This window comes from Alligator mississippiensis, chromosome 5 (assembly GCF_030867095.1).
Source record: "Alligator mississippiensis isolate rAllMis1 chromosome 5, rAllMis1, whole genome shotgun sequence".
NCBI lineage: Eukaryota > Metazoa > Chordata > Crocodylia > Alligatoridae > Alligator > Alligator mississippiensis.
This window is the reverse complement of record NC_081828.1, coordinates 168,277,683-168,305,590: the sequence shown is the minus strand read 5'-3', so window position 1 is coordinate 168,305,590 and position 27,908 is coordinate 168,277,683. Positions and strand designations below refer to the sequence as shown.

The 27,908-nt window shown below is 36.9% G+C and overlaps 1 protein-coding gene across 7 annotated transcripts in view; it reads left to right on the top strand.

Moving 5' to 3' along the window:
• Positions 1–27,908, top strand: part of PHF14 (PHD finger protein 14) — a 312,624-nt gene that overhangs the window by 191,886 nt on the left and 92,830 nt on the right. For 4 of the 7 annotated variants that reach the window (XM_014603199.3, XM_014603196.3, XM_019497872.2 and 1 more), the window contains exon 17: positions 23,114–23,231. The exons of 1 other annotated variant lie outside the window; for it this stretch is intronic. In XM_014603199.3, coding sequence (XP_014458685.1) covers positions 23,114–23,231 — 118 coding nt within the window. Of the gene's footprint in view, positions 1–11,048; positions 22,862–23,113; positions 23,232–24,565; positions 25,702–27,908 lie in introns of those variants that run through there. 2 more of the 7 variants (XM_019497873.2, XM_059728969.1) reach the window with 2 other exon arrangements.

Below are 27,908 nucleotides of genomic sequence, written 5' to 3'. Positions count from 1 at the left end.
GCAGGCTTCTGTCTGTCTTGGCCACCCACACACTGAACATCATTTCACTTTGTAATCGGTTCAAGCTATGCAGCTTAGAAAAACCTGTGAAGATTGAACAGATTCCAGCTCAGGCTTTTTGAACCTCTGTACTTAACATTAATGTTTTAATTCTAGACTGACTCGAAATCAGAGCAGTTCACAAAATTAAAATCTCTTTGGGAAATACAACCTACAGATATCCTGGAGCAAGAATTTCAGTTTTAAATTGTTACTTTCCCACTAATATTTAGATACAGATTTTATTTTGATTGATAAATATGTCACAGAAGTTCTAAATTTTGCAATTTTCAAGACATTTACAATATAATGTAGCATTTTTGTAAAACTTCCACTATTGAACAATCTGTTTTAAAGGGTCGAATGCCATTTCACCTATTAGATGACTAAATGAAATTGTATGCTACCTTGCTTGAGTCCTTGAAAAGCTGTTACTGTAAAAGGTGGGTTGGGTCCCCTTCCCCCTTGCTGCTTTTTGTGACTTACCTTTAAAGTTAGGACAAAGGCACATTTTTAAAAAGAAAAAGCAAACAAAAACCGTATCTCACTTTTTCAAACTTTGTATCTCTACAGTAAAGATATACCTTTAATAGCAAATTGTGACCTGTGTAAAGTCTTAATTCATTTCCTTCTGTGTCTTCAACAGAAAAAAGAAACAAAAGAATCCCAATTTTGTTTACCCAAGGCAGTGGTTTTCAACCATCTCAGATTCAAGGCACCTCTCAGAAAATGCCTGCTCTTAGTTTTCACTCATTTTTTGACTACAGAAAAATTAATAGAGTAATTTGTCTGTTGCAGAGAACTCAGAAAAACCATAATGGGTCAGAATGTTTTAAACAGTACTATTTGATTCCTCTTTGAAATCTCTTTTATTATATTTTCTGTATCCACTAATATGCATGAGGTTAAAAAGACACATTATATTACAGATAATTAGGTTCTTCTGAAGACCCCTTACATATGCTTCCCTAGTTGCAACATTTTTACAAAACTGAGACAATATTGAACAAAAAGGTGGTATGTGGTAGAAGCAGGATCCTGGGAGGTTGTCTTGAGTTGCTTGAATTTCACTGCTTCAAATCAATTCCTGGGTCCATTTTATCTTCCTGACTTTATCACATGGTTACTTTTGGCTTAATTATACTTTTGTTCCTGTTCTAATGATAAATCTTTCCTTTTATCACAGTAATTTAAAAGACAGTTGCTATTGATTAAAAGAGGAGATTGTAGACAATTTATTATCACAATGTGAATGCCAAATACCTTTCTAATTCTCAATTTTGTAATTTTAGATCAGGCAGTTTTGAACCATAAGCACCCTAACTCTTAAACATAAACAGGTGCATCTTATAGAAATGTAAAGCAATAAGGTATATACAGGTGCCTTACTTCAGTGCAGTGGAATTATGTACTTGGGAAATACTGTGTGGCTGATTAATATTTTATAAATTATAGACACACAATCTGACATGTTAAAGAAACCATTCAAGGGCTGATTTTATAAATTGTATAATTACTGATTTCTGTCCTATTAATACTATTTTATGTATTGTATAGACATGTAGTATTACTTTGACATTTTATATGAATACATGTATGCTTGTTCGTGTATGCAGTGTTTATGACTTCTCTTTATAATGGGTTTCTTGTGGCAATTTAATATATCCGACAGGCAGACAAAATATTTTATTAATTGTTTAAAACATCATCAGAAATCCTTTAAGTAAAAAGCCGCCTGATGCACACTTTAGTATAGACTTTTTCTGTAACATGCGTGGTAGAAAAAAAGTAAATTTTAAATAAAGTTATTATTCTCACGTAAGGAAACCATACCCTGGCCATCTGGTATCAGACAATTTTTTTTTTTCTCTAGCATTCTCTCACAGTATTAAAACATTTGAGATATGTTTTGCTTACTAGGAGGTTGTTGACATGTTTAAGATCTCTAGTAACATCCATTTTTAATATCTTTATTTTGTTAAATGTCGGTTAATTCGTATTTTAGCATAAGGGATAAATTAAGGAATGTAGAAGGAAATAGAATAAGACATCATTGGAAGAGGTGCTTTCCTCTCATCTGCTACACAGGATATGCCCAGTGGTGCATCCTGTAGTAAACACATTCAAACACCGTAAGAAACTTGTCTTTTTTTTCAATTCCTAGGTTTTGCCAGCATATGGAACCAATTCCCAATCAGTCTATACAGTGTTTCACATGGACAGCTCTTTCAAAGAAGCAGTTAGAACTGTCCGGTTAGGGCTCATGTTGCATTCTACTGCAACCTACTTTTTGCACTCTTGGAGAGGGAAAGTTGCCAGTTGCCACCTACTTAGGGCTGTCATAGTAAATGTTATTTCAGATTTGCATGAAGCTTCTAAGAGACGTGGTAAGATATTGATGCTAGAGGCTCAGTTTCCAGGAGTCTGCAGATATCACACAACTTTGTTCACAACTTTGTAGAGTGACCAAAATGTTACTCTACAATCCCACTGTCTAGACAAGTTTAGCACATGGTTGAGGGGGAGAGAAACTGGCTGGTGTTAAAACCTAATAAAACACAGATTATGCTGGGTAGTAGCAGGAAGCAATTTAAGACTATGCTGTAGAATCAAGTGGTGAGGCTAGTTTGTAGGTTTAATTCCTTGTTTTCCTCTAATTTTCATGCAAGTTCATCTATACAAAATAGGTTCAGCCATTTTTGGTTGGAGAGAGGGACAACTTGCCATCAATGTGGTTGATAGTTATTGTCATCATTATTATGACCGTGGTCATATTTTGCTTATAATACAAGGAAAAATATATTATAAAAGCAGATGGATTAAAATAAGATATGAAACAAATGATATCCCATCTTAGCTTTGCTTACTAAATGCTTGCCCAAACAAGGTGATCTTACAGTGTCCAGGCTCAGGCTCCAGCAGGTCTCAACGGGGAGAACATTCCAAAGCTGAAGAGCAGCTGCTGAAGATGACCTCTGACTAATCTCATTAGCATTAACCCTGAAGTAAGAAGGGTTATAGTGAGAGTGTTTTCACCACGTATATTTTTTCACTGTGTGATCATAGACCTAGCAGTTGTAATAGTTTTACAAATAGTATTCTTTTATGTTTTGCGTTTCTGGCCACTCCCATCCAGTTAACGCTGCAGCCGAGTTCCAGCCTGTTTCAGGTCCTTCGTATTGGCAGTCCCTTGGAGTTTTATCAGAGGGTGGAGCTGCTTTTGTAACTGAACTGTGTATGAGGAAAATGGACTTTTGGATCTGCCCTCTGATTACTGATGAGGGAATTTAAGCCCAAATTCTCAGCTCAGAGGATCTTACATATTCCTATTTCATCAGAAAAATCAGCCAAATAGACCTGGTCCATTCTGTTGGCATTTCTTGTCATAGTTCGTTTAGGTTGCACCAAAGAGAAGTATTTATGTTCAACTAAAAATTGACAAAAATGTCTTGTCTGAGATGTTGTAGTAAATGTTTTCTCACTCAAAGATAGTAAACTTTAAAAATGCTACTCTGAAAATTAATTTACCTTCTAAAGAATTAATATGTCAAATTGTGTAGAAAATTTGGCCATTACAAATAACTATAACAGACAATCCATCCTGATCTAGAGAGAGACAGACACTGCTACCTTTCCATACCCCCTTAACACTGAGGAAGGAGTAACTGCCAGGCTTATAATCACTGCACATTATATTTACTGGCACTAAGTGAGCTGTACTATTTTGAAGGGGATGTCTCACTATCATCTTGTATCACCACATAAACCAGGGTACAATTCATTTCTAAAATATAACGTTAACTATGGCGTTTTGACTTCACTTGATGTTGCATAAATAAACCTTGTAAAGATGCATTTATTTCATACTTGGATATCTTGCCTGTTTTTACAAAATATTTGCTAACTTATTGCTTTTCTCCCTTTGAATATATGCCCAGTCACTTTCAAGATACAGCATTTCATAATGTGGAAGGAGGGCTGAGAATTAATTTCAGATTATCATATATTGTTTATATTATAAACAGCCTAACCTGGTGTCTTGATAAGGTACCAGTGAAATTTTATTGTGGGTTTTTTTTGTTGTTGCAATTATCACCATGTAATAAATAAACCACCAAATTTGGTAAGATTTAAAGGGTAGTATTCAGTTGAGCATACTTTTCCTTATAGTGAATACAGAGAGATTACATTTTAAAGATCTCTGATCCTCTCATAGTATGCTCATTCTAAATAATAGCAGGTGGAAGGAGGAGTTTTGCTTTCAGTGAAAATGGATAGGCAGTCCCGGCAATTGCACATTGAATCAGATAGACAGAGACAGCTGCAGAAGGAAGATATGCATAGCAAAAACCAGATCAATTGGATTCAGTCACATCCAAATGAAATTACATCAGTCAATAACCTTCCTTTCAAGTGACTGAAATCTTTCTGGCCCAAATTTTTCTTGTCAGGTTACTCAGTTTTGCCAATGATTAAAGTATCTTGAAATTGCTTCGATAACATCAAGGACCTTGTTGTGACAAGGTCTGTAAATGCAGTCTCTTAAAAGAGAAAGCTGGGCTTCATGTAGAGTATTGAGTGTATTGACTGAAATGTTTTCCATGAGTCTTTAGAAGCTCTTGTTCACAAAGACATCATAGAATGAAGGAAAACTACACTTTTCATATTGAAAGAATTCAATTCCCTGGTCTGATATCTATATTTTAGTTCATTCTATGTAAGTGGGTGTGTTTTGTTTTTTTTAAGAATCATGCATTTATGTTGAAGTGAAAATAGTACAGTATAGTGTTTGAAATGCACAGTTCTATAAATCAATAGATGATCTTATTTTTAACTCAATATGTTTATACAATGACCCATTTTAAAGGTCACCATTTACTAATAATTAGCATAATGAATTAAAGGAGTTGCATTTTCTTCTCTCAGTACTTTATGAATGCTGCTGTTTGATACTATAAATAAGTTTTTTTTTTTTTTCCCCAGTCTGATCACTATGTGTGTGTATATATACACATGTTGATACAAGATTTTATGTAAAACATAAGAGCATCTAGATTCAGGTTATATTATCAAATACGGTTCTGTACTAATTAAGGCAGCATTTGTAACTGATTGCCACAGTTGATCCTTAGTGAGACGTATCTCAGTATGCTGCCTAAGAAATATATTGTATATCACTGGGTTTTATGTATATGTGTATATATAAAAGATTTTGATTCTTAGAAGTGCTGAGTTCTCGCAACAACTACGAATTCCACTAAGTACTGTAAATACTTGTTACATCTTAGAATCAAGAGGCAAATATTGTTTAGACAGGGGAAAGTGAGCTTTTAAAAGATGATGTTGGCTAGTATTTTAGGCTACTTACCATCTAGTGTAGATACCTGTAGTTTACCACCTTTAAAAACATGTCAGTTTGTCATAGCCAGCTCTTTTGCTGTAGTTAATAGTTTCAATTCCATTCTTGTCCACTGTCCACTACTGTGATATCCCATCTAAATATTCTCTCCTCCACACCCCAATACATCTTGAAATTTGTCAAAGTATGCAAGATCTGGCTGTTGTACTTCGAGGGAGCAAGATTTACCTCTGTGAACCTTTATTACACAAACCTGCTTAAATTTGCACATCTTATTCAACAATTTTGCGTATGGTTGAAAGTTTATCTCCCATAAAATTCATCACTCCCCTTCGCACTCCAAAACATTATTCTTCCAACAAAAAAGTTAACATAGTATTAAAAAAAGTGTCTACAAATGAAAAGGGATCCATCCATTTTCCTACTAGCTTAAAACTTTATATAATATTAAACCCACTGTTCTGTAAATGTTGTATGAAAAGATCAAATCAGAAGGGTCTGTGGTCCATCCCCTCCAGAATATCAAAATAAGTTGTTCCATCTTCTGTGTTTCAAAGTTATTTCAAAGGAGATTTTACATAAAAACTACATATTGTTACCTGACTGAGGGGAAAAGGGTATTGAAATGGCTAGAAGTGTGGGCTAGGGGGTAATGATTGTCACTGTGTGCTTCTTCCTGTCTCCCCAGAATATGAAGGAAAAGTATCTTATCCAATTCCAAACAACTTTGAATTTAACATAATCGCCGCCCCCCCCCCCCCCCCGCCCAAATAACTAGTTTCTGTATGTGGAAAATTATAAATTCGTTATAATTTGCCATGCAAAGACTCAATTTAAATTTGCATTTCGCCCCCCGCAACCAATTGTTATGGCAAGAAAAGCAGCCCTTTAGGGTAAGGGACTAGATCCCTTCCCCTTGTTCGCCTGCCCTTTCTGCTGTCTGCCCCCCATCATGTGCCCCCCTGCCATATGTCCTCTGCTGCCTGTCCCTCTGTGCCTGTGTCTGTCCCCTGCTGCTTGCACCTGCCCCCTTGCCCTGTGTCCGTGCCTGCACCTGCCCCCAATTCTCTTCTTCCTCCATCCCTGCTCCCCACTGCAGTCTGCCCCCCTGCCACATTTGTGCCTATCCCTCCCTCCTTACCTTCTGCTGGAAGCAAAAACCTCATCTTTGATTTGAGTAAATATAGTAAGTGGGGATTTGTCTTCATTTCTGTCCCCGATGGGAGAGAAGACAAGAATATAGTTCTTCCTTTAGAGGAACAAAAATGTATAAGAAACCTTTCTGGTTAAAATAACTTTCACCTTGCCTATTTCCACCCTATTCCACTCTCTGAGAGGAAAAACTTCCGAGCTCTTCCTCTTATTTCTGTTTCAGATGCTCTCATCTAGTAGGTCTTCCTTCTTTAGCAAAGTTTAACGTCTTGTCTGAATCAAAAAATTAGGGTTTGAAGAGACCTCAGGAGGTCATCTAGTCCATCCCCAACTACATCATCCCAAGGCTTTGTCTAGCTCGGCCTCCAAAGATGAAGATTCCCCAATCTCTTTGGGTAACTTGTTGCATTGCTTTACTACCCTCCTCATGAGAGAGTTTTTCCCAATCTCTAACTTAAATGTTGCTACAACTTGAGACCATTGTTCATTGTTTTGTTATCAGCTACCACTGAGAACAGTTTATTTCAGGGGTTGTCGAGATTTTTGGTCAGTGTGCCAAAAACACCCCAACCTTGACTTCTGTAAAATGTTGGTGTGCCAGGGGCAGTTGGGGGAGCTGTGAGGGACCTGATGCTTGTGGTGGCAGTGCAGCCCCGGCCCCTTTCCTGCCATCTACTGAGAGGCACGTGTGCATCTGCCACCAGCAACAAGCCAGGCCAGGCTCTTTGTAACTGCTCTTCAGGTAGTTAAAGGCTGCTATTAAATCCCCTTTGTCCTCTCTTCTCCATAATAAATAACCCCAATTTCCTCAGCCTTTCCTCAGGTCGTTTGCCCCAGCCCTCTAACCATTTTCATTGCTCTCCACTGGACTCTCTCCAGTTTTTCCATATCCTGTCTGTACTGGGGCTCCAAAACGGGACAACTCCAGATGTGGCCTCAACGGTGCTGAATAGACAGGAATAATCATTTCCTTCAGTCTGCTGGTAATGCTCCTGCTAATGCAGCCCAGTATGCTGTTAGCCTTCTTGGCATCAAGGGCACACTGTTGGTTAGTATTGAGCTTATTGTCCACTGTAATCCTCAGGTCCTTTTCTGCAGATCTGCTGCTGAGCCAGTTGGCCCCCAGCCTGTACTGATGCATGGGGTTGTTCAATTCTAATTGCAGGATTTTGCACTTGTCCTTATTGGACCTCATGACATTTCTTTTGGTCTGATCCTCCAATATGCCTGTCATTGAATCCTAGCCCTACCCTCCAGCCTATCTACTACTCCCCCAGCTTGGTGTCATCTGCAGACTTACTGAGCATGCACTCCATTGCATCTTCCAGGTTGTTGATGAAGATATTGAACAAAACAGCCCAGACTAACCCCTAGCCCAGACTGCCTCCGTTTGTTATAAACTGCCAACTAGATATCAAGCCATTGATTACTACTCTTTGAGTCCAACAATCCAGACATTTTTCTATCCACCTTACAGGCCATTCATCCAATACATACTATCTTAACTTGCTTGTACGAATGTTGTGGGAGGCCATATCAAAAGCCTAGCTAAAGTCAAGGTATATCACATCCACTGCTCTTCCTGCATCCACAGAGTCAGTCATCTCATCATAGAAAGCAGTCACATTGGTGAGGCCTGACTTGCCCTTGCTATATCCATGCTGACTGTTCCTAATCACCTTTTCCTGCAAGTGCTTAGAAATCTATTCCTTGAGACTACCAGTCAGCTTTGAAAATTTTAAGTAGGAAAAACTGGCAGCAGAGATGTATTTGGTGACAAAATTTCCTGGATACATCAAAATGAAAGACAAGAATGCACAAGGGAAAGTAATATCACTCAATATGATCAAGCTACAGGCAAGTGTTTTAATAGCAAAAACAGAGAAAAAGCATATTGAGGTTCCACAAATCATTAAAGTCAGTAATCAATTTCAGTTTGTGGATAAGAATGGGTTCTTGTTTGTATGCTTGTCTTCTGTTGACATGATTTATTTCATGTTTGGGTTACTTCTATATGTAGAGAAAATAGGGCTGTGTGAAGCTTCAGTCCCTGGTTTGATTCAGTTTAGATTTGGCCTGATTCAGTGTCTGAATCTCTGAATCTGAATTGAATCAGAGGACCCTTTAATCCCTCGAAATCAAATCGTAGCCCTCTGAATCGATTTGGAAAGATGCAGAGATTGAGAGACAGACATGGCTTTAAATGTTTTTTTTTACATACCTCTAGGTAGCAAGTGGCTCATGAATGCTGTGATGCTAGGACACGTAGAGCGTCCCACAGAAGCTTTGGGGGCTCCCCAGCATTCTCGGCAGCAGACCTGGAAGTGGACCATGCGCCAGAAGCACTTCCGGTCCTCTTCCAGGTCCACCGGGGAGTACGTTGCCACCCTCCCCCCCCCCCCCGGGCTCAGTAACTGGTGCCTCCTGGGTCTGGAGGGAGTACCCAGGGTCCCCCTGCGATTGATTGCTGAGCTGGGGAGGCATGGGGGACTCCCCCCAGTGTGCTCCACAGCATACCTGGAAGTGAACCAGAAGTACTTCTGGTCCACTTCTGGGTTCGCTGCTGAGCATGTGGAGAGCCCCCTGCACTCCTGTGGGATGCTCCATGTGCCCCAGCATCACAGTGATCATGAGCTGTGCTGGTACCTTGAGGTATGTTTAAAAAAAAAAAAAAAAGACAAAAAAACCCTAAACTCTTAAAGCTGTGCCTATGTCTGAATTGCTGACTCTTTGAATCCGCATCGAATCTTCAGGTTCAGATTTGGCTGAATCGAATCAGGGACAGTGATCCAAATCAACAAATTGAATCACTGTCCCTGATTCGGGCCGAATCCAAATTGAATAAGGCCTGCTTTGCGCACCCTTAGTAGCAAGGCATTTTTTTCTTTGAATGATCAATTATCAATTAAGTGGGGTTTTTGTATGAAATAAATAGTTGACACAGCCCAAGCTGTACATGTGAAATTAGAGTGTAGTTCATTAATAGTTTATTTTAAAGATGAAATTATTTATTTTTTAATATCAGTACCAAGGTAACAACAATAACACATTTTCATCAAAAGTATGCAAGGCAGAGAAATGTTATTATAGATCCCACGTTGCTATTTTTATGCATATGCTGTTCATATCTTTTACCTGTTACCGCTCCTCTTGCATGAATGTAGATTCTTCTACAGCTCATTAAAAATATACTTTATAGGCTTCCTGCAGTTCTAGAGCATTCATTCAGTACTGTTTCATTTGCAAGCTCATTATTAAATCATAACGCAATATTAAATACTAAATTCAGTTCAGTGCACCTGATTTAAAGATCTAACCACATCCAAGTTGATCAAGTTCAAATGAGATGGGAGAAGTGAAGTGGATTTACATGTTAACCCCCCCTCCCCTCCACGACTGCACATCAAAGAAATGGCCCCTTAAATCCAATATTATGTGAATATTGCTTCAAGCAAACTGCTAGTGAAATCTGTGGCAAAACATTCCTGTCGGGTTTTTTTCCAGGGGCTAATTTTTCTTTGACCCTTGCCTGATAGCAGCTTCCAGCCTCATTTTACTCCTTTCCATTTTTTAGTTTAATTAAAATAGAATTGCAACATACAAATAAACTCTTAAACTGTTATACTAGAATTTCTGTATAAAAATTGATATGAGGCTGTTTGCTCTGAGAGCAGATTGAGAGAACACCAAATAGCAGGTGAAAATCCCATAAACTGGTCCATGTATTTGTATTTATTCATTAATTTCTTACAGTGCAATAGGTTCCTTTTTTCTGTTTTTTTTTGGAAAGAGTGTGGAAAATGAGGCTCACTAAAATTTACCAATGTCCATAGGGAAGTGAAGAAAATAAAGAAAATACTATGAAGAGTAAAGTTTAGCATATGTAGCATGCAGCTGTTTTGTAGAGGGAGAAAATGCAAATACAACTGTGAAGAAAACACAGATGAGCAAATAACTTAGGAACTGTGAGCCAGAAATCTTTTTAAATGGTTGGCTCAAAGAGGCAACCATGTTAAGAGTAGTTTAGATACCATAATATTTAATAAGCTGAGTAGAAAGAGTTGATTCTCTCTTGAGAGCGAAGCTACAATAAAAATTAAATAAAGAAACTTATTTTCTGAACCTCTTTCTATAAAGCAAGCATCTTCTCTCGTTTAAAACAAACCACCCAAAAAGCATAGACACTTGGTTATGGTTTCAAATATGAGGAAAATAATAACGTGTATGGTCATATCTGTCTGAATGCAGCCATTGCTTTTTTGATCAAAACCTTTTCTTTGATCAAAGTCTTTTCTCTACAGTTATATGGGTAGCTTCTGTTTTTGACCTGTAGAAAAAGGCCCTTATGAGCATGTCATTAGTCTTCAACTGTCTATTTGGATCTGACCATACATATTAACTGCATCTAGTATGGTGTTAAAATGTTTCATAAGACAGAAAGCAGAGCTGCTATGATCTTTAAATGTTAATATTCTTTTCTTATCACTTTACTGTGTAGATACCCTTCATGAGACACCACTCTGCCACAACTCATCCTCAGAAGCAATCCTGGAAACCTCTTTAATAAATGTGATTTTTAAAATGTGGATAAAATCCTCAATAGAGTACATAAAGTAAAGGAAAACAGCTATCTTGTCTTTTCCATAAGCTTATTATGACAAAAAGTTGAGTTTGCTTGTCAGGTTTGGATAGAATGTAATTGATTGGTTTGTTACTTGGACTGACAAGGCAGTTAATTTGCTTGCATTTTTTTGCACTAATCAGGAACATTTGATATGTGCATTGTTGGAAAATACCGGATAAATGTCTTGTCAGAATTGTCCTATTAAGTAATGTCTTTTTCCCCTGTGCTTCCTTGGCAAATGATGATATACAGTACTTGGATTCAGTGAAGAGTGACAGAAGCCTATGGGACTTAAATGCTGTGTATTCCTCTGTGGTGGTGGTGAATGAAAACAGCAACGCTTTGCTATCAGCCTGCTGCTCTTCTTTTACACAGTTTAATAAGACTATTCCTATTTTTAAAAACTGCCTTATACATAGACATTTATTTAAAGGATTGTTTCCTCTAAATGTTGAGTACAGTGGCAATGAGACATGTAACACAGTTGATACTTTTTAATTTTGAAATAATAGACATGCTACAGAAGAACTGATATTTTTTTTTTTTTTTTTTTTTTTTTTTTACTTATTAGCATGAACTAATTGTTTCCACTTTCATCCATTCAAGTGTAAAGAAATATAGCTATATTCCTTTCTGGATCACTGCAGAAGCAATGAGGAAGACCTGAATATATACAGGCCTTATTTTATTTGACTGACTTTTCCTGTGGTATTCAGGTCAAGTTTCCTTTCCACCTACCCCCATTTAAATTAGAGATTATGTAAATTGGGGGAGGAATGAAGAACTGATCTCATAGCATGCCAGCTGAAAGATCTTTGTCTTCATCCATTTGTATCCAGATAGATACACACATAATATTTTGATCTGCAAACTACATTGATCGAGTTCTTAAATCTACAACTACACTATATTGACATCACCATCGTTTCAACTTGAACTTGCCAGGAGGTGGGGGGAGAACTCTGTTTAAGTAAAATCATATTTATAACATTGCAACGTATAATCCTGGAATTTCTTGGTACCTGGTGGGATTTTTGTCATCTATTATGATATAATTCTAACTGAAAAATGCTTTTAAACTTGAGAAAGCAAAAAGGGGGATAATATGCTGTATTAAGTCAGCCAAGAAACATATCAGTTGGTGTTTACTAACCTACAACTCGTATCTTAATTGGGCATCATGTGTTCGGATATATTAAATAAAATTAACTTGATGTATAACAAGTTGTATTATTTAAAAAAAAAACACCTTATCAAATTAAGATGTTAAGGCATACATACTTAATATTCTGTAAGACATGTAACTTTCTCCTTGAGATGAAGAAATATATATTCTGAGAGAGGTAAATTTTCAAGTGCAAAAGTTTATTTTCCATAGGAGAGGACAGTTTTGATGCTGCTATTCTAGAATTCTGAAATACAATTGACTAAAAAAAATTATATCTAGCCACTATGTTGATAGGAAACATTGTGCAAGAAGCTAGGTCCTATTTGTTATCTGGCTAGGAATAACTAATGATTTTTAAAATATATTTTACTAGAAAACCAAAGACGGTGTGACTTTTGGTCAGTAATAACCTAGTGCTTTACTAGTTTTAGTCCTCAGTGCAGCTTTTAGGCTTTCCTTCTCCCTTGCATTAGTTAGGATATCATATGAAACAGAGAATGATAGTTCTTGTTTTTAAGTTACTATCCCAACTCTTCTGTTATATAGTAACCTTTTCAATATCTAATAAAACAAATGTAATTCTCCATTGTGCTACAGATACCCAGGTGCTTGGCCCTGGGGTAACTGTTGGTCAAGTAGCTTTTACTCCAGCCAGGGTCAGATCCAGAAGGTGTATGGTGGGGTGGTTGCACCCCACTTTCAGAACATACCATGAGAGCTACATCTGTGGACACGTTTGAGTCCACAAATCAGGTAAGAATCCCCCTGCTTCCGTTCCATGTTTGGTGGCACTTCTTCCCTCCCCCTCCCAACACCTGTTGCTGTCACTGTCCCCAGCTGATCCAGGGTAAAGTGAGCTCCAGAACTGTCCTGCTGCTTTATTCCAGCTGGCTTGTGCAGGAAACCAGGATCACCTGGGGACAGTAACAACAGCAATAGCTGGTTCCTCCTCCCTGCCTGGTCCCTCCACGTATACCCTACGAGAGCAGGGACAGGCTCTGGGAGGGGGCAAACTACACACTACCACCACCACTGTCCTTGGCTGAGCCCTGCCTCTGCCCCCCCCCCCCCCAAATGCATCCCAGCTGGAATGAGGCAGGGACAGGAGTGATTATGGAACTTAGTCTACCCCCAGGTCAACCAGGGACAGCAACCATGGCAAGTGCAGGAAACAGGAAGAGAAGGAAGGTACCACCATGCAAGGAATGGAAGGGAGGGGGTGCCAAGAGTGGGTGAGGGAAGATTCTTACCTGATTCTGGGAGGTTTAAAAAGTTCCTATTCCTGCAGTGTGGTCTGCCTGTTTTGGTTTGGGAGTAATAGGGGGAAGGTGGGAGCGGGTTTGCCACCACCCCTGCAGTGCTGGTTGCTGCTCCCATACCCCTCTCTACAAAATCCTGGATCCTCCCATGGCTACAACCATTTTATAATTTGTAGACACTGAACTGAAAAGTGTAGTAAGGGAAACTATACATCAAGACAATGTTGAACATTTTCCAGCAAAATCAGACCTAAAAGATTGAAAACTTGTAAGAAAGATACTTAATGATTTATAAAATACAATTTTCTGATACATATTCTGTATTCTAGAATATGTATCAGAAAATACTATAACATGAAAGTGTGAATGAGCATTTGGAAATAAGCAAACATGAAATATTAGAGGGTTGAATAATAACGTGTTCTGCTTCGTTAGCAAAATAAGCCCTGTGTAAAATGTTAAACTCATTTGCAGTATCTTTATCTTTCATTCAGTGTGTTATTTCATTTGCCTTTTCCATTAGAAAACTGGATAAAAATATTGCATGTTTCACCTTTTGAAATGTATTTTCCAGTGACCTAATCCCTAGTGGACATTCACAGTAATCACTAATAGCACCCAATTCTGTACTGTTGTGTAGTAGTCTGAACTCCTGAAAAACCAAAGCTGCTGGATTGACATGAATATTAGAGGTCATAATTGGAAGATATCTCTAGGGAGGTTAGTACAGTGCATGCTAATTATTTGTTTGCAACTAACAAATGTTTCTACATCCTAATTGCAATGGCTGTCCCCCATCTACCAAAAATAAACCTTCACTTTCCTCTGTCTCCAGCCCTTGAAAAGAAAAAATATTCTCTCTCTCTCTTACTTTGGTATCAGTCTTTCTGGTACTCTTTTTTCATAGAACTAGTGTAGGTGCGTAAGTAAAAATAATGTAAAAGCATGAAATATACTGAGTTTGTATATGTGCTTTATGCAATCTATAATCTTATATATATGTTTGAGAGTTACGTATACACTGTAGATATCTGTGTTTAATTTACTTTGTGCATGCATTTACTGAATATATGTAATATGTATAGCAACAAAAATGTATTGCAGAGTTTATGAAATACCGTAACTGCTATGAGAAAAGGTAGTGAGCACATACTTTTGTTCTAGAAGAATGCTGTTGTGCTACATGTTTGTTGAAGTTTATTTCTTGAAAGTATTTATACACTTTATTTTGTAAATATTTTAAATAGTTTATTTTCTTTACATTTGATTTCTGAAGCAGACAAAAGATTATTCTCAAATGACAGAGCTTAAAAGTATTATGTGAAGGCAGCCAGTATATATCAAGAAGTTTAGTTTTGAAAGTTGGACATAAACTCTGCTTCGGGTTGGTTGTTTTGTTGCTGGTTTTTCTTGTTTTTGGTTGATGAAATTGGCTATCTAGATATCTGAAAGAGATATTTTCATTTTCTTTTCCTCATCTGTGGTAGAGATCACTGATCATTATAAGCTGCTTAGACACTGTGGTGATAAGCACGTCTGAAAAAAGCTAGGATGCATTAAGTGCCTGATCTGTGTGAAATACTAGGCAGGCAGGCTTTGCTTGCTTTGTTCTAAAATTACAGAATTGCATCTTCCTCCTTAGCAATTTTAGATGATCTTGGTATATCATGGATCATCTTTTTTTTTTTTTTTTAATTGAAACAGAATACAATGAAAAATCTACACATGGAGCCTTAGTTTGATGAAATACCTGGCTTTCTTGAACACACATTTACAATGTGACCATAACTGAAGGACTGGGGCTACATACAGACATTCAGTACCTACCAGAAAAATCGCCATTCTTCCAGCAGAAAACAAAAATATGCAGATGTTCATACTTTTTTTTTTTTAGAGCTCAGTTCAACTTAGGGGTGTGGAGGTGGCAATATAAAAGCCGGAGGGGCCAGGAGCTAGTTGCCAGTCTCAAGGAAAGCCTAATTCCCAGCCCCTCCAACTTCCCTTTGATCCCCCTCGCTGCTCAGCTTGAGCAACAGGAATAGTGATTTAAGAGTCAGAAGGGCTGGGAGCCTGGTGCGCAGAAGCTTTCCCCAGGCCTGGCTCATGGCCCTGCCAGGTTCCCATTGCCACCCAACTAATTCAGAACAGAGCAGGACAAGGCAGCCTGCTGCTGTGCTGATTTATCTGATTTACTGCTGTGCCCCTGCAGCAGGGCTGCTGCTGTGCCCCTGCAGCAGGGCTTCCAGAGCTTTGCCACCATAGCTGAGCGCTGCCTTCCCTTTCCCTGAACTGCTTCCAATCAGCCTGAAGTCGTGCAAGGAGCAGGTGCTGTTCTCCTGCATGGGAAAACCAGAAGGGTTCCTACCACAGGAGAATCTCCTTCCTCCTGTAAGCTTCCTGCGAAGCAGCTGATTGGTGGGGTGGGGATGCATTCTGGCGCACAAACCCTCCCTGGCTCTCTGTGGCAGGTGCTGTTTTTCAGCGGCTACCAGCTGCTACTTGACAGCGTACCTCTTTCCTAGGTACAGGAGAGGCCAAGCTGTCAATTAATGGAGTGCCCTAAGGGTGGTGGGTGGCCTAGGGAGCAGCCCTCTAGTGTCCCCTAACTGGAGAGCTTGCTTGCAAACATCTCCAGCCACAGGGTTGGAAGAATATCTGTATAGTCCAGCTTCCAGGCTATTTTCCTATCAGAAAACATTTCTTCCAGTAGAAGTGAATGTACAGGTTAACATTTTTCCAAAGCACTTAAGTACCAGTTTCAAAAACCACTTAGGCACTTTTGAGAATTCTCCTTATTTGTACTTATTTTCCTGCTCACATCTTGGCATCTTGAAGGCATGAGCCCGTTAGTCCTGGTCAGGGCAGGGACTGTCTCTTGCATGTTTGCATTGTGCCTGAAGCTCTGGACACATTTGGGATCCCAAGTTAATGCTGTAGTACAAAGAATTTTAATATTTTTGCATTTAGTTCCCAAATTTGATCTATAATTTTTTTAAAATACCATGGGCCTTCCTGATGATTATTTATTTTACTTAAACATGAAAATGTTAGTTCCTACCATATTTAACAGTCAGTTTACAATAAATGTTCCTTTATAAATTAGTAAATTTAAGGGCAGCCCCTCAGAGCCAGCTGGCCTCTAGCAATTGCACAAAGGCTGCTTAAAATTATGCTGACAGCAGTGGTCCATTAGGATGGTTGTATGAATCAGACTGTAAGATGTGTTGGCAACCCACTTTGTATGCTTCTTATATTGTGGGGACAAAGAGAATTGTAGCAGTCAGTGTAGAGCAAATCATTTTAGTTTTGCAACATCAGGGGATTCAGATAAATAAGGGAAATCCATAGATATCCATTCAAGACAGAGATCTTCCTGTCTAGTACAAAGGAGCCCAACCAGGTGCTAAAGATCCATGTATATATTTTAGATTGTGCTGTGCTTAAACGCCAGTTTATCTTCCATTTTTTTGTGCTGTTTGTTAAATCTATACATTGAGTTACGAAAATAGTTTTGTTGTAATCCATGAGGTTGAATTGTACAATTTAAAGTATGTGAAATAAAGAAATCTTTCCATTTTACTTTGGCACAAATGCTTGGAGTGAGGGATGAGGTGGGGTGGGGAAGGTGAGCTCTCCTAAGAACAGTATATCTTCTCAATATTCTGCGGTGAGAGTGTTTTAATTTTTTTCTGCCACTCTTCCTTTATGTAGGGAAAATTAACACACCAGGTTTGGTTATGCTGTCTAGCAAGTTCAGCCTTTTCACCTCTGGATCCTGGCTTCAACTTCAGTTTCAATTAAGAGAAAAAGAAATATGGCAGTTTAATTTTAATCACCTTTTGTACACTTCATAAATTTACCGTAGATGTTCATAGTTGTGTAGTACCGTTATATGGACATGATTTTGATTGATTTATGTCCTTGGCAGGATTGGCTGGACCCAGTACTTAGCTGCGGAGGTTTGCATGGTATTAAGAGCACCTTAATAAGAAGTGGGAGCTAGCTCTGGTCGGTAGTGCCAGGTTCTAGTTAGGAGAGTGTGGCAGTTATGTCCTCCTGATGTTGGATTAGCAGGCATGTTGCACCTCTAAATTTAGGGTTGCACATTTCTGATTCTGACTGCATGTGTCCCCAACTCAGGCTAGCAATCTGTTTGATAGTTTATTGTTTGTAAAATTCTGTATGGGATCACTTGGAACTTTGCCGAAGGAAGGACTGTATGATAGAGTCCCCTAACTCAATGGATGATTTGTTTTGTCAGAAGACAAGGTAGATACGCACCTTTATAGACTAAATAATATCGAGAGAGAGCGCAAGCGAGCACAAGCATTCGTAGACCCATGTTCACTTCATCAGATTTGTGTCAGCAAAGTGCTATGAATCCTCTTCCTATAAAATATATTTTCTTTCTGAGCTATTACAGTAAGCAGGGTGCCAGTATGTATATCTTTTTTAAATGAGCTGCAATTTTATATTTTTTTTAACATAGTACCTTTTGGCATGGCATTGCGAACAATGTGCAGTGGTGTGTATATAAGTGAGAGAGATTTTTCCACAGTCTCTGAAGCATATTTGTGAAGTTGTATTTAAAGATTAGCTTATTAATGTTGTGTTTCAGAGACCTGTAGGTAATTACTTTTACCGCTATAGATGGGCACTGCTGTCTTATGAATGCAAAATAGGGTTGTTTTTTTCACCGTGCCTGAGTCAGCTCTTTGTGAATTTTCATGATATAAATGATGGTGACTTGGAAATATGTCTGTGATGGCCATGCTTTGCCTCCACTTTTTTTTTATAAAGGCACAGGTCTTTTTCCCTAGTGCTCCCTATAAGACTTCTGCAGGCCAGCTGATAAGACTCCCTCCTGCGCAGGTAGATGCAATGTAATGAAATTGGATGTGCGTACTGGGCTTTGTAAATAAAATGAGATTGACCCCCCTCCAGCCATTATCTCATTTATCTGATTTACATTGTAAAATCAGGATCTACACTATTGATTAGAGCATAATTAGTTAATTATGAACAGGAAAATACAGAGTTATGTGAGGCTAGAACACAGCAGGCTGTACTGCTGAAAAAAATTCAAGGACATGAGCAGATGGAGATCACTTTATTAAAGAACAAAGCAGACATGTTTCAGGTATGGAAATAGCTAATCAACCTTTCTTGCTGTGAAGACATGCTTGACCTCCATTTTATGCTTTCATCTGAACAATGTTTTCTTTCATCTGTTGTTAGCATTTTACTTGTTTAACTTATTAACCTAACTACTACAAATCTTGCCTGCCTTCCTCAGTTTATCCACCTTTTTCATATAAAAGCAAGAAATCAGGTTCCTACCTTCCTTTTTGGAACTGGGGACAGAGTACTTCCTAATCCGGTATATGATGTGACTTGAAATGTAAGAGTGGCTGCATCAACAGCAGATAGGAAGAGCCCTGTTCTCCCCAGCACCACCTGGGGTGACAAGGAACAATGGTAATAAGCTGATGGACAATAGGTTTAGGTTAGAGATCAGAAGGCAATATTTTTCAGTTAGGGCGGTCAAAATCTGGAACCAACTTCCCAGGGAAGTGGTCCTCGCCCCTACCTTGGGCAAATTCAAGAGGAGGTTGGACGATCACCTGTCTGGGGTCTTGTGAACCCAGCATTCATTCCTGCCTATGGCGTGGGGTCAGGCTAGATGATCTGTTCAGGTCCCTCCTGACCCTAGCTAGTATGAAACTCTCTCTTTGGTTTTAGGCTAGTCTCATTCTCCAATTTGTTCTCATCAAAGTTCAAAGGCATAAAGATGCCAGTCTACTTAACTGCCCCAAAGGTAATCTATCTGGACATCTAAATGGCAGATAAATCTCCCACAAATAATGTCAGGTTCAAAATTATACTCATAAGCTATGAGTGCAGAAACGAAGGCTGGGTTTGAAAAACTGGCCCTTTATGTGTACCATAAAGGTTTGAGCCAAATTAGTAAGATTAAAAATAGATAGAATGGAGTAATTTCTTCTGATTTACTCTTTCCTATGACACAATTGCTAATTTTTACAATCCAAAGTACTTTGTGGGAGAGAGGGGTGAATTTGGTAGCTCTAGGAATTGATGATGCAGCATGGCTGCTTTTATCTATCACTATTTCAAATACAGCTGGACCTCTTTAATATCCTATGAAAATCGCCAGCAAGGGATTGCAGAGGAAATAGTGGATTATAGAGCCACACATGGTCTTAACTATTAAAAATACACATTGTTAAACTTGTAGCATACTTGTAGAACAGCATCACAATTTGTGCTAGTCAGCATTTTTACCAACTTGACAGAAGACAAGAACTGACCTGTTCATTTGCCTCTAGAAAACCTCTTTGTAGATTGCAACTGAAGTGCATGATTCGGGGTGGGGAAGCCTGCCCTGTCAGTGTGCAGACTTTGTCTAATCTACAAATATAAATACTGTACAATGCTGGGACTTTCAATTTGGTACCTTTCACTGTCACCAGATTAATTACATTTTAATGATTTGAAGTAATTGTATGGCTTTGATTGTCCTGTTTTCTGGATCTCTCAGTACATCCTTACCACCTCTTGGCTGGGACTACAGAGCAGGAGAAATGGTTCATCTTGCAGATCTTAATATGGACCTTGCTAGTTGCCATTGTAACCTAACTGTCTGGCATAAGGCCACTGAAAATATTTCCTCTGAAGCTGCTGCAAGTGCTAGACCATAATTCAGGAGAGGTGCAATAATTTTGTTTTCAGAGCTGAAATATATGTGAGCTACCCTTTTCTCCAAGAATTGTTCAGTCTTCTATATGTACTGCACAACAGTAATGCCAGAGAGTTGGTTCAGCATTAAATGATGGGTCCTGAATTTTGTTGTTAGACATTGTGCACCAGAAATGTGTTCTGTGTCATAGCAACTCACCATATTAACAGACACAGTTGTACAAGCCTACTATGGTAGAAGGCAATGGCAAAATCCCTCTGATTTTATAGGAATAATATATAAAATAGCTATTTTAATTGATTTTTAGATTACATAGTGCATTTGTCATGTTGCTGTACTTCCCCCTCTTCCCTTCCCCACCCCTGGATCACTCTAAATTCCTTTGTTAAAATCCCAGATGTAGGTTCTACTGTACAGAAATAATTTTATAAAAACAATACAAAAGCAGTCTTTCATGATGGTATAGATCTGGGTTGTATAAAGACACAGCACTGGATACTTCTAACACATTTTATTTGTGGTTATGTGAATGTGGACTAATGATACATGTACGTTCACCAGTTATATATTTTAAATAAAAGACAAAAAGCCTTAGTCTTTGGAAACTTCCATATACAAGTTTTTAATTTGGTCTATGAATGAGAACTTTGTGCTCAGACAAAACAAAATATATTTTTTAAAGTTAATTGAATACACAAACGAAACTTGGCTTTAAGGTCCTACATCATGCATCTATACTCATATTGTGTTGGTCATTCAATTCCAGTTTACATATACTTCTCAAATACATGTCTGAAATGTGGCTTCAGGTGAAATCAGAAAGTTGGGTATTCTAGAAACAAAAAGGAAATTTTAAAGTGTGGTTTTGAAAAGTAAAGATTTTATTTTTTTTAAGGGAATAATTTTGTTAATTATCTTTTTTTTCCAAGTGTTAAACTGGAGGTAAGTGCTTTGCTAACAGATTCCACTGTAGATTTTAGTGTAAAACTGAGTATAACTAGTATATTTTAAAGTTGAATTGAAATGTAATGTTTGAGGATCTCTGAGCATTTAAAAAAAGAATGTGCTGTTAGAACATTTGAGCGTATGCTTTGCAGAATAAGTTTCAAAACTTTGAATTCATATTGGTTAGTAGTACTACAGCCCTTTTCAGATGAAGAATCCAAGGCAAAAGGCAGATAAATCACTTGCCTAAGGATGCAAAAGTTATTGATAGGAAAAGGGTGCAGGAATCCAGGCTCACATCTCCTGCCCTGTCTCTTTTTTGTAGTCCTTGCCTATGTAAGAACTTTTAATTCTTTGTATTTCTAGTTCTTCCTAGAATATTCACTTAGGAAATGACAATAACATATAAAGACATCACTGACAAGTGTCTTGGAGGGTCAGAGATTTCATTCTTAACATATGGCTATTAAAAAGTGGAGTCAACTCCAGTATGTGCACCCTTAACAGAAATGGTAGAGAAATCTTTGTTTAGGTTACTAAATACTGCCACAGACTGGTTATTTGTTCATGTGAAGATTATAGTTTAAAGACAAAGAATGTGAATGCTTTTCTTCTTAATAATGATTGTAAATTCTTTTTGTGTAATCCTTTGTCCATTATGTGCTCTGTGTTCTGTTAATAATGCATTAAATATTTTTAACCTTGGTGTGATAAAGAATGCACTGTACCTTTATTTTAATGTGTATATAAGGTGGCATTCTGCAAGTTGAAGTCTGCTACAATTTTAGACATTTTTTTAAATATTTACTTTGTAAGTTTTATTTTTGGATTGCTTGCCTTTTGAGTTCTTAATTCAAATATTTGAGACAACTAAATCAAATAGAGAGAATCTGACAAAATTAATTTTAAAAAGCATTCCCTTTTGTATAAGAAGACATAGGGCAAATGCAACTAAAGTGAAGACAACTGCTTCAATAAGATAAATGAATGTTCACAATCTGCTGTTAAATTCTTTTTCCCTGTTGAGCATATTGCCTACTGTAATTCTCGTTTCATGAAACACTGTAGTATATCTACTCAAATACTGTTTCAGTAGATGGAGAATGTCTGAGTAAAAAATAGCTGTGATAGATATTTCTGTCTGTTGTCTGAGCTACATGTAGTAAAAAATACTATCAAAAGGCTTGTTAGTAAGCCCAAAATTGTGGTTTTGTCAGTTATAATAAGGAAAAGATGGCAACAACATATTTTTAAATAAACCTTTTCTAAGTAGAAAATCTAATCCTTAATGAATATTTGTGCAAACTTTTATTTCTGCTAATTCATAAAATTGTGAACTGTGTATTATTTGGTTTACTAAATGTATGAGGGGACATTATGAAGGTTTGGCCAAGAAATGTGTAATGTAAAAAGTGCTGTAACTTGGAAAGCAAACTCTGTAAATTGTTGTTGCTTATGCCATGGATTCTATAAAACAACAATGTAGCTGAAAGAAAAATCCTGAAAAATTTGCAAATTGTCCTGCAATATTTTTCGTTGATCATATGTTGTAGCATTTGTTTGCAAAACTATTAAAATACATATTTTCAACATCAAATGGGAGTTTGATAAATATGCAGAATATGTGCAGCTGTCTCCATGTTTTCTGCATCAGAATATTCCAAATAGAAAAATGTTTGAAATGTGTGACTTGTAAATGTAAATGGCCCTTCCTGAAAATCCTTTAAACCAAACCAATGACCTTGAGATTTCGGGGTTCCATGTGTGAACAGCAGTTTACCCTAAGGTGCTTGTAGAGAGGCTTGATCAAATTGGTGTAGAAATGCAATATATGTTTTTCCACTTGCAGGTGTGATGAATGCAGGCTCTGCTACCATTTTGGTTGTCTGGACCCTCCTTTGAAAAAGTCTCCCAAACAGACTGGCTATGGATGGATTTGTCAAGAGTGTGATTCTACATCTTCCAAAGTAAGTTAATTCAGCCTGTGAAAACTCAGAGGAGGTACTCTGTTTTTGAGCAGCCTTTTCACATACACACACACCATCACACATCTCTTCATCTTGCACTTGTGTTTGAATGCTATACATAAACCTGTGCTAAAAATCCTTGAATATATGACAGTAAAGATCTCACTGTAAGGTTTTTATATTTGCGTTAAGTGAAAGAAGGAAAAATACAAAATGGATTTGTATTAATTGACTAATGGTGGTTTATTTCTCACCATAATATTTTTATAATGAGATCAGAATTATGGTGGTTGCCTTCAAAATAAAATTAGTAAAATGCCATTTCATATACTGCTCATTAAAAATATGGGAAAATGTTTTAAGTTTTTAATAATGCAGAAACCTTTAAAGATATGAATAGTAGATATTAAATATTTGATATAAACATATTTATGAGTGTGTTGTGGAAAGAAACCTCTGGTTTCCCTTCAACATACATCATTTGGAAGGGGCATTATTAAGTTACGATACTGTATGTTTATAGGACAAAATCATAACTTTTTTACTTAAAATTCTTATTATTCAAACTTTCTTGTAATAATGCTTACAATACTTGTCCACTTCTGCCACATTAGGCCACAAAGGATAGATGTTTTGTTTTTACATTTTCCTTCATAGTACCTGCTTTACTGTTGCCATGGCTTCCAGTAACCTCTGCATCCTTTAAAAAGATGCTACCAAATTGATTTCTCTAATTGGTTAATTAAAAGAAATAAGTTTCTGATAGAGTACAATTAAAATAATAGAGCTTTTAAAACTTATCTAAAATTTATAGGATTGTCTTTTATCCTGATGAGGCAGGATGTTTTCAGAAAGGGAAAAATTCAAAAGCTGATTATACAGGGAAATGACGGCTAAAAAGTGTTGTCATAGAGACAAAGTTAAACAAAAAAATAGAGCATAATTTTCAAGTTAACTTCTTTACATTTTAATATTCTTTGTGAATGTTTTTTGTAAGCATAGTTGATATAAATTTTTGAGGCTTTGAGAATTTTTTTTTTTTTTTTTTTTTTTTTTTTTTTTTATTACTGGTGTTCCTTTACAGCAAGTAAAATAAGGCACTCTGCTTCACCGGGGGGTTAATCAAATCATTCTTTCGTAAGATACAAAGATAGACATTGGAAATTAGCTGTCTACTATGGTTTGGACATCAAGCAATCTTTCTTGAATACAACTTAAATACAATGGTCACTCCTAGAGTGAATTAAAATTGATATCGAATTCCTGTCACCCTCTTAGACCAAAGGGTTTCTTTATAACATTAGTTAAAATGTTCTGTCTCCTATTTTTTTCAGCGTATTTCTACAAAGGAACTGTTATTGCAAAATGTGTATTTGGAGTAGTTTGCCCAACTATGTATTCAGATAAAATGTTGTGTTTTTCAAATAATTAACTGGGAATTGATTCAACTTTTATTGCATTTCCTGTAGCGGATCTATTCATTTTAAGATTTCCTTTGTAAAATGCCTGGGTTTTGGTGAGGGGCATGGAAATAAATTTACCAGGTACAATGGCTATGTCTTGTCTCTGTTAGGAAAGGGGTCATATTTGAAAACAATGCCTATTGACAGAATAATTTTCATTTTTAATCCATAAGGGCCCATATTTAAAATTAAACCAAAGATTTTTGCTGTTAAACTTTATTGTACTATTTTAAACAAAGTTTTAATTTTTATTTGAATAACAAAGTAATGAATATAATGGGTACTGAAAAGTTGTCTTATGGGGACTCCTTGTGGTTTTGTTTAGTTATTTTTTTTTTTTTTCTGGCAGAGCAATGCTGGGTAACTACTATTTGAAAACCCTGTTGCTATCCATATTTAGAAAAGTCTTTATTAAATACACCAACTTTTTCTTTACTGAATACATCATTGCATTGTAAAAATGTAGCAGCATCATGTTAATTGAATTAAACTTTTCTTATGGACTTTCTGTTATGTAAAGAAAAATTTTTAAAGGTATAGTTGTTTTTTTTTTAATTTTTATTTCTCAGTGTCAATCTAGTGTGTGGCTCGATAGTATATATTGTATATCCAGTGCCCTGCATGTATTCTTATTGGCAAGAAGATTTCAGAAAGTCTTTTTGGTCTCCTCCCTCCCCTGAACTAGAGGGGTGGTTCCTTGAATTTGAATATAAATCCATTAAAAAGGAACCATGTGAGGAAACTTGCATTGTTTGCTGCACTCTATCTGACCTATGGATGAATAGCAGACTTGGGCTAGCAGTATTTTCCATCTCTCACTCAGCCACTAAATCCAATTTTTGGTGTGTCACAGCAGAGTTTCCTGTAAGGATTATGGCAGTGAAATAGGATTGTATTTTCAGCTTGTGCCAAGAAGACTACTATGTAGCATCCTTCCCTTCAGTGGAGAAATCAAACTTTATAAAATAATATTTCTAATTGAAAATTAATAAAGAAAACTTACTTTATTCCTTTTGCTGTTCATCTTTTTTATCCAATTTAAATCATTACCATAGTATGAATGTTAATATGAACCAGCTTTCCATATGTGTATTTTGCATAGCTATTTTAGCCCTAGAAAAAACTGACAAATTTATGTTGGGTAAGTGGTCCTTTATGGTATGCAAGCCAATAGGTATTGTCCTAATAAAAGTGATTACATTCTCTGCTTTTCTAATTATAGTTTTCAAGCTTAGAAGCCCAGTAATGCTTGCATAGTTTGCATACTTGTTTGCCTAACAAGTAAAATGATTTTTCAGATCTTACTTAAATGATTGCAAGGAAGTGTAGTGGTAGTAAACATATGGTTTAAATTGTTATCTATCACAAGCACTGTGCAGGCTACTTCCATTTTGCTCGTAATATGTCACAGGACTCTGCAGCAATCTTGTCAGTTATTTCCCCACCACTGTAACATATTCCCATATTACCCTGTCTGTCAAATAATAGACAGACAGTGACTTTGCTGCAGGGCATGAGGGCAACATCTTCGCTGCCGGTAATACTGCCTGTCACTTTTATGGAATGGGTGATGCTCACTACTGAGCTCTGACAAGCTTTCTCATCTCAAAAACATTGTAGTTTTTGTTACATCACATGAAACCTGAAATAAACCTATAAGCTAGCCATTTTCAATAAGATTACCTACCTCCCTTGAATTTAGATTCCTCTGCACTTTCAATAATGACAAATATTTGTTCAAAATCATGAATTTTCCAATATTTTAGAATCATAATAGTATAATATATTTGCATTCAACAGCAATTTATGTCTGATTTATATATTAGTTTATTAAGATACAAGGTCTCTTTGTAAAGAGAAGATGCGGGATAGTGAGATACACTTAATATATTCCCTTTCCTTTCCCCTTCTTATTTTTTTTCCTAAATAAAAAAAAAAGTACTTTTTAAGTGCCTCCTCCCAATTTAAGTTTTTGTGAAGAACCAGGGCAGCAAAAGGTTTAAACATACATCATGTTAGTTACGACGACTGTGCTACTTACTTTTCCATCCTTTCATCCTTGTTTAAGATCTATTTTGTGAAAAGCTGCAGTGTACATGACAGGTCATTATCTGACTGTTGCAAGATGAGCTGCCTTTGCCTAGAGACCTCTATTTAGTTCACTTTTATTTCATCTTTCTACAGTACTGCACTTTTTTAGTGGAAATAAATTGTGAATGCATATACATAGAACTCTCATCTAAATCCCTTATAGAATATTTTTTGAGCTACAAATCCACAATACAGGAGCCATGGCAAATGGTAGTTTTTGCTCATCTTTTATGCTGGAAAGCAATCTTGGATGATTTTGCCTATGTTCCAATACTGAGTTGGGCATTTCCTCCAATGAGTAACTTGCTTCAACACAATGAACTAGCAAGTTTAAATGGACGTTATGATATTGGAAATAGACTGACTAATCTTTTATGCATTATGAATTAATATATTAAATTGAAAGTCATTTTATTGCAAATCCCTAATTTTATCATAAAAAACTCTTTTTAAGAATTCATATATTTATATGGGATTTTCTTATAATTAAAATTAAAATGGAGAGAGAAATGAAAAAACTTAAAATATGTAAAATGCAGCAAAAGGGAAACAAGCTAACTTCATGTCAGCTATTTTTATATATTATACAAAATTACTTGGGTAGGGTCTATTACATAATACACAAACAAGACTGCAAGGCTTTCTATAGGTGTTGGTAGAACTGCACATTGTTTAAAGTTGACTCTTTCATAAGACTCATTTGCTCTACAAAGCTTTCAACATTTGGGTGTAATTTTTTCTACTGGCTGTCTAACTCAAGGTGAGCTTTTTTTGGAAAATTTCAGCCAGAACGTTTGTGCTTGCAAGAACATTTATTTTGCCCATATTAAAAAATATTTTGGCAAGCACTTTGAAAAGTTCTAGTGCTGCCATGCTTTGGAGCACATATTTGATATTTGGCTGATTTATCTTTTGTTGCTTCTGTGAAACCCCCTCATAATTTTACCAAGGAGTAAGCCTTTGAAAAATCAGACTTCACACCTGCTCAATCAAGACTTCTGTGCAACTAAAATCGATTCGAGCTGAGTAGGACTTGTATTGTAATTGCAGAACTTTGTAGTTCTAGACGATTCTGCATCCATCCCTAAGAAACATGTAAGCCAGAGCCTGGAATCTGCAGGCG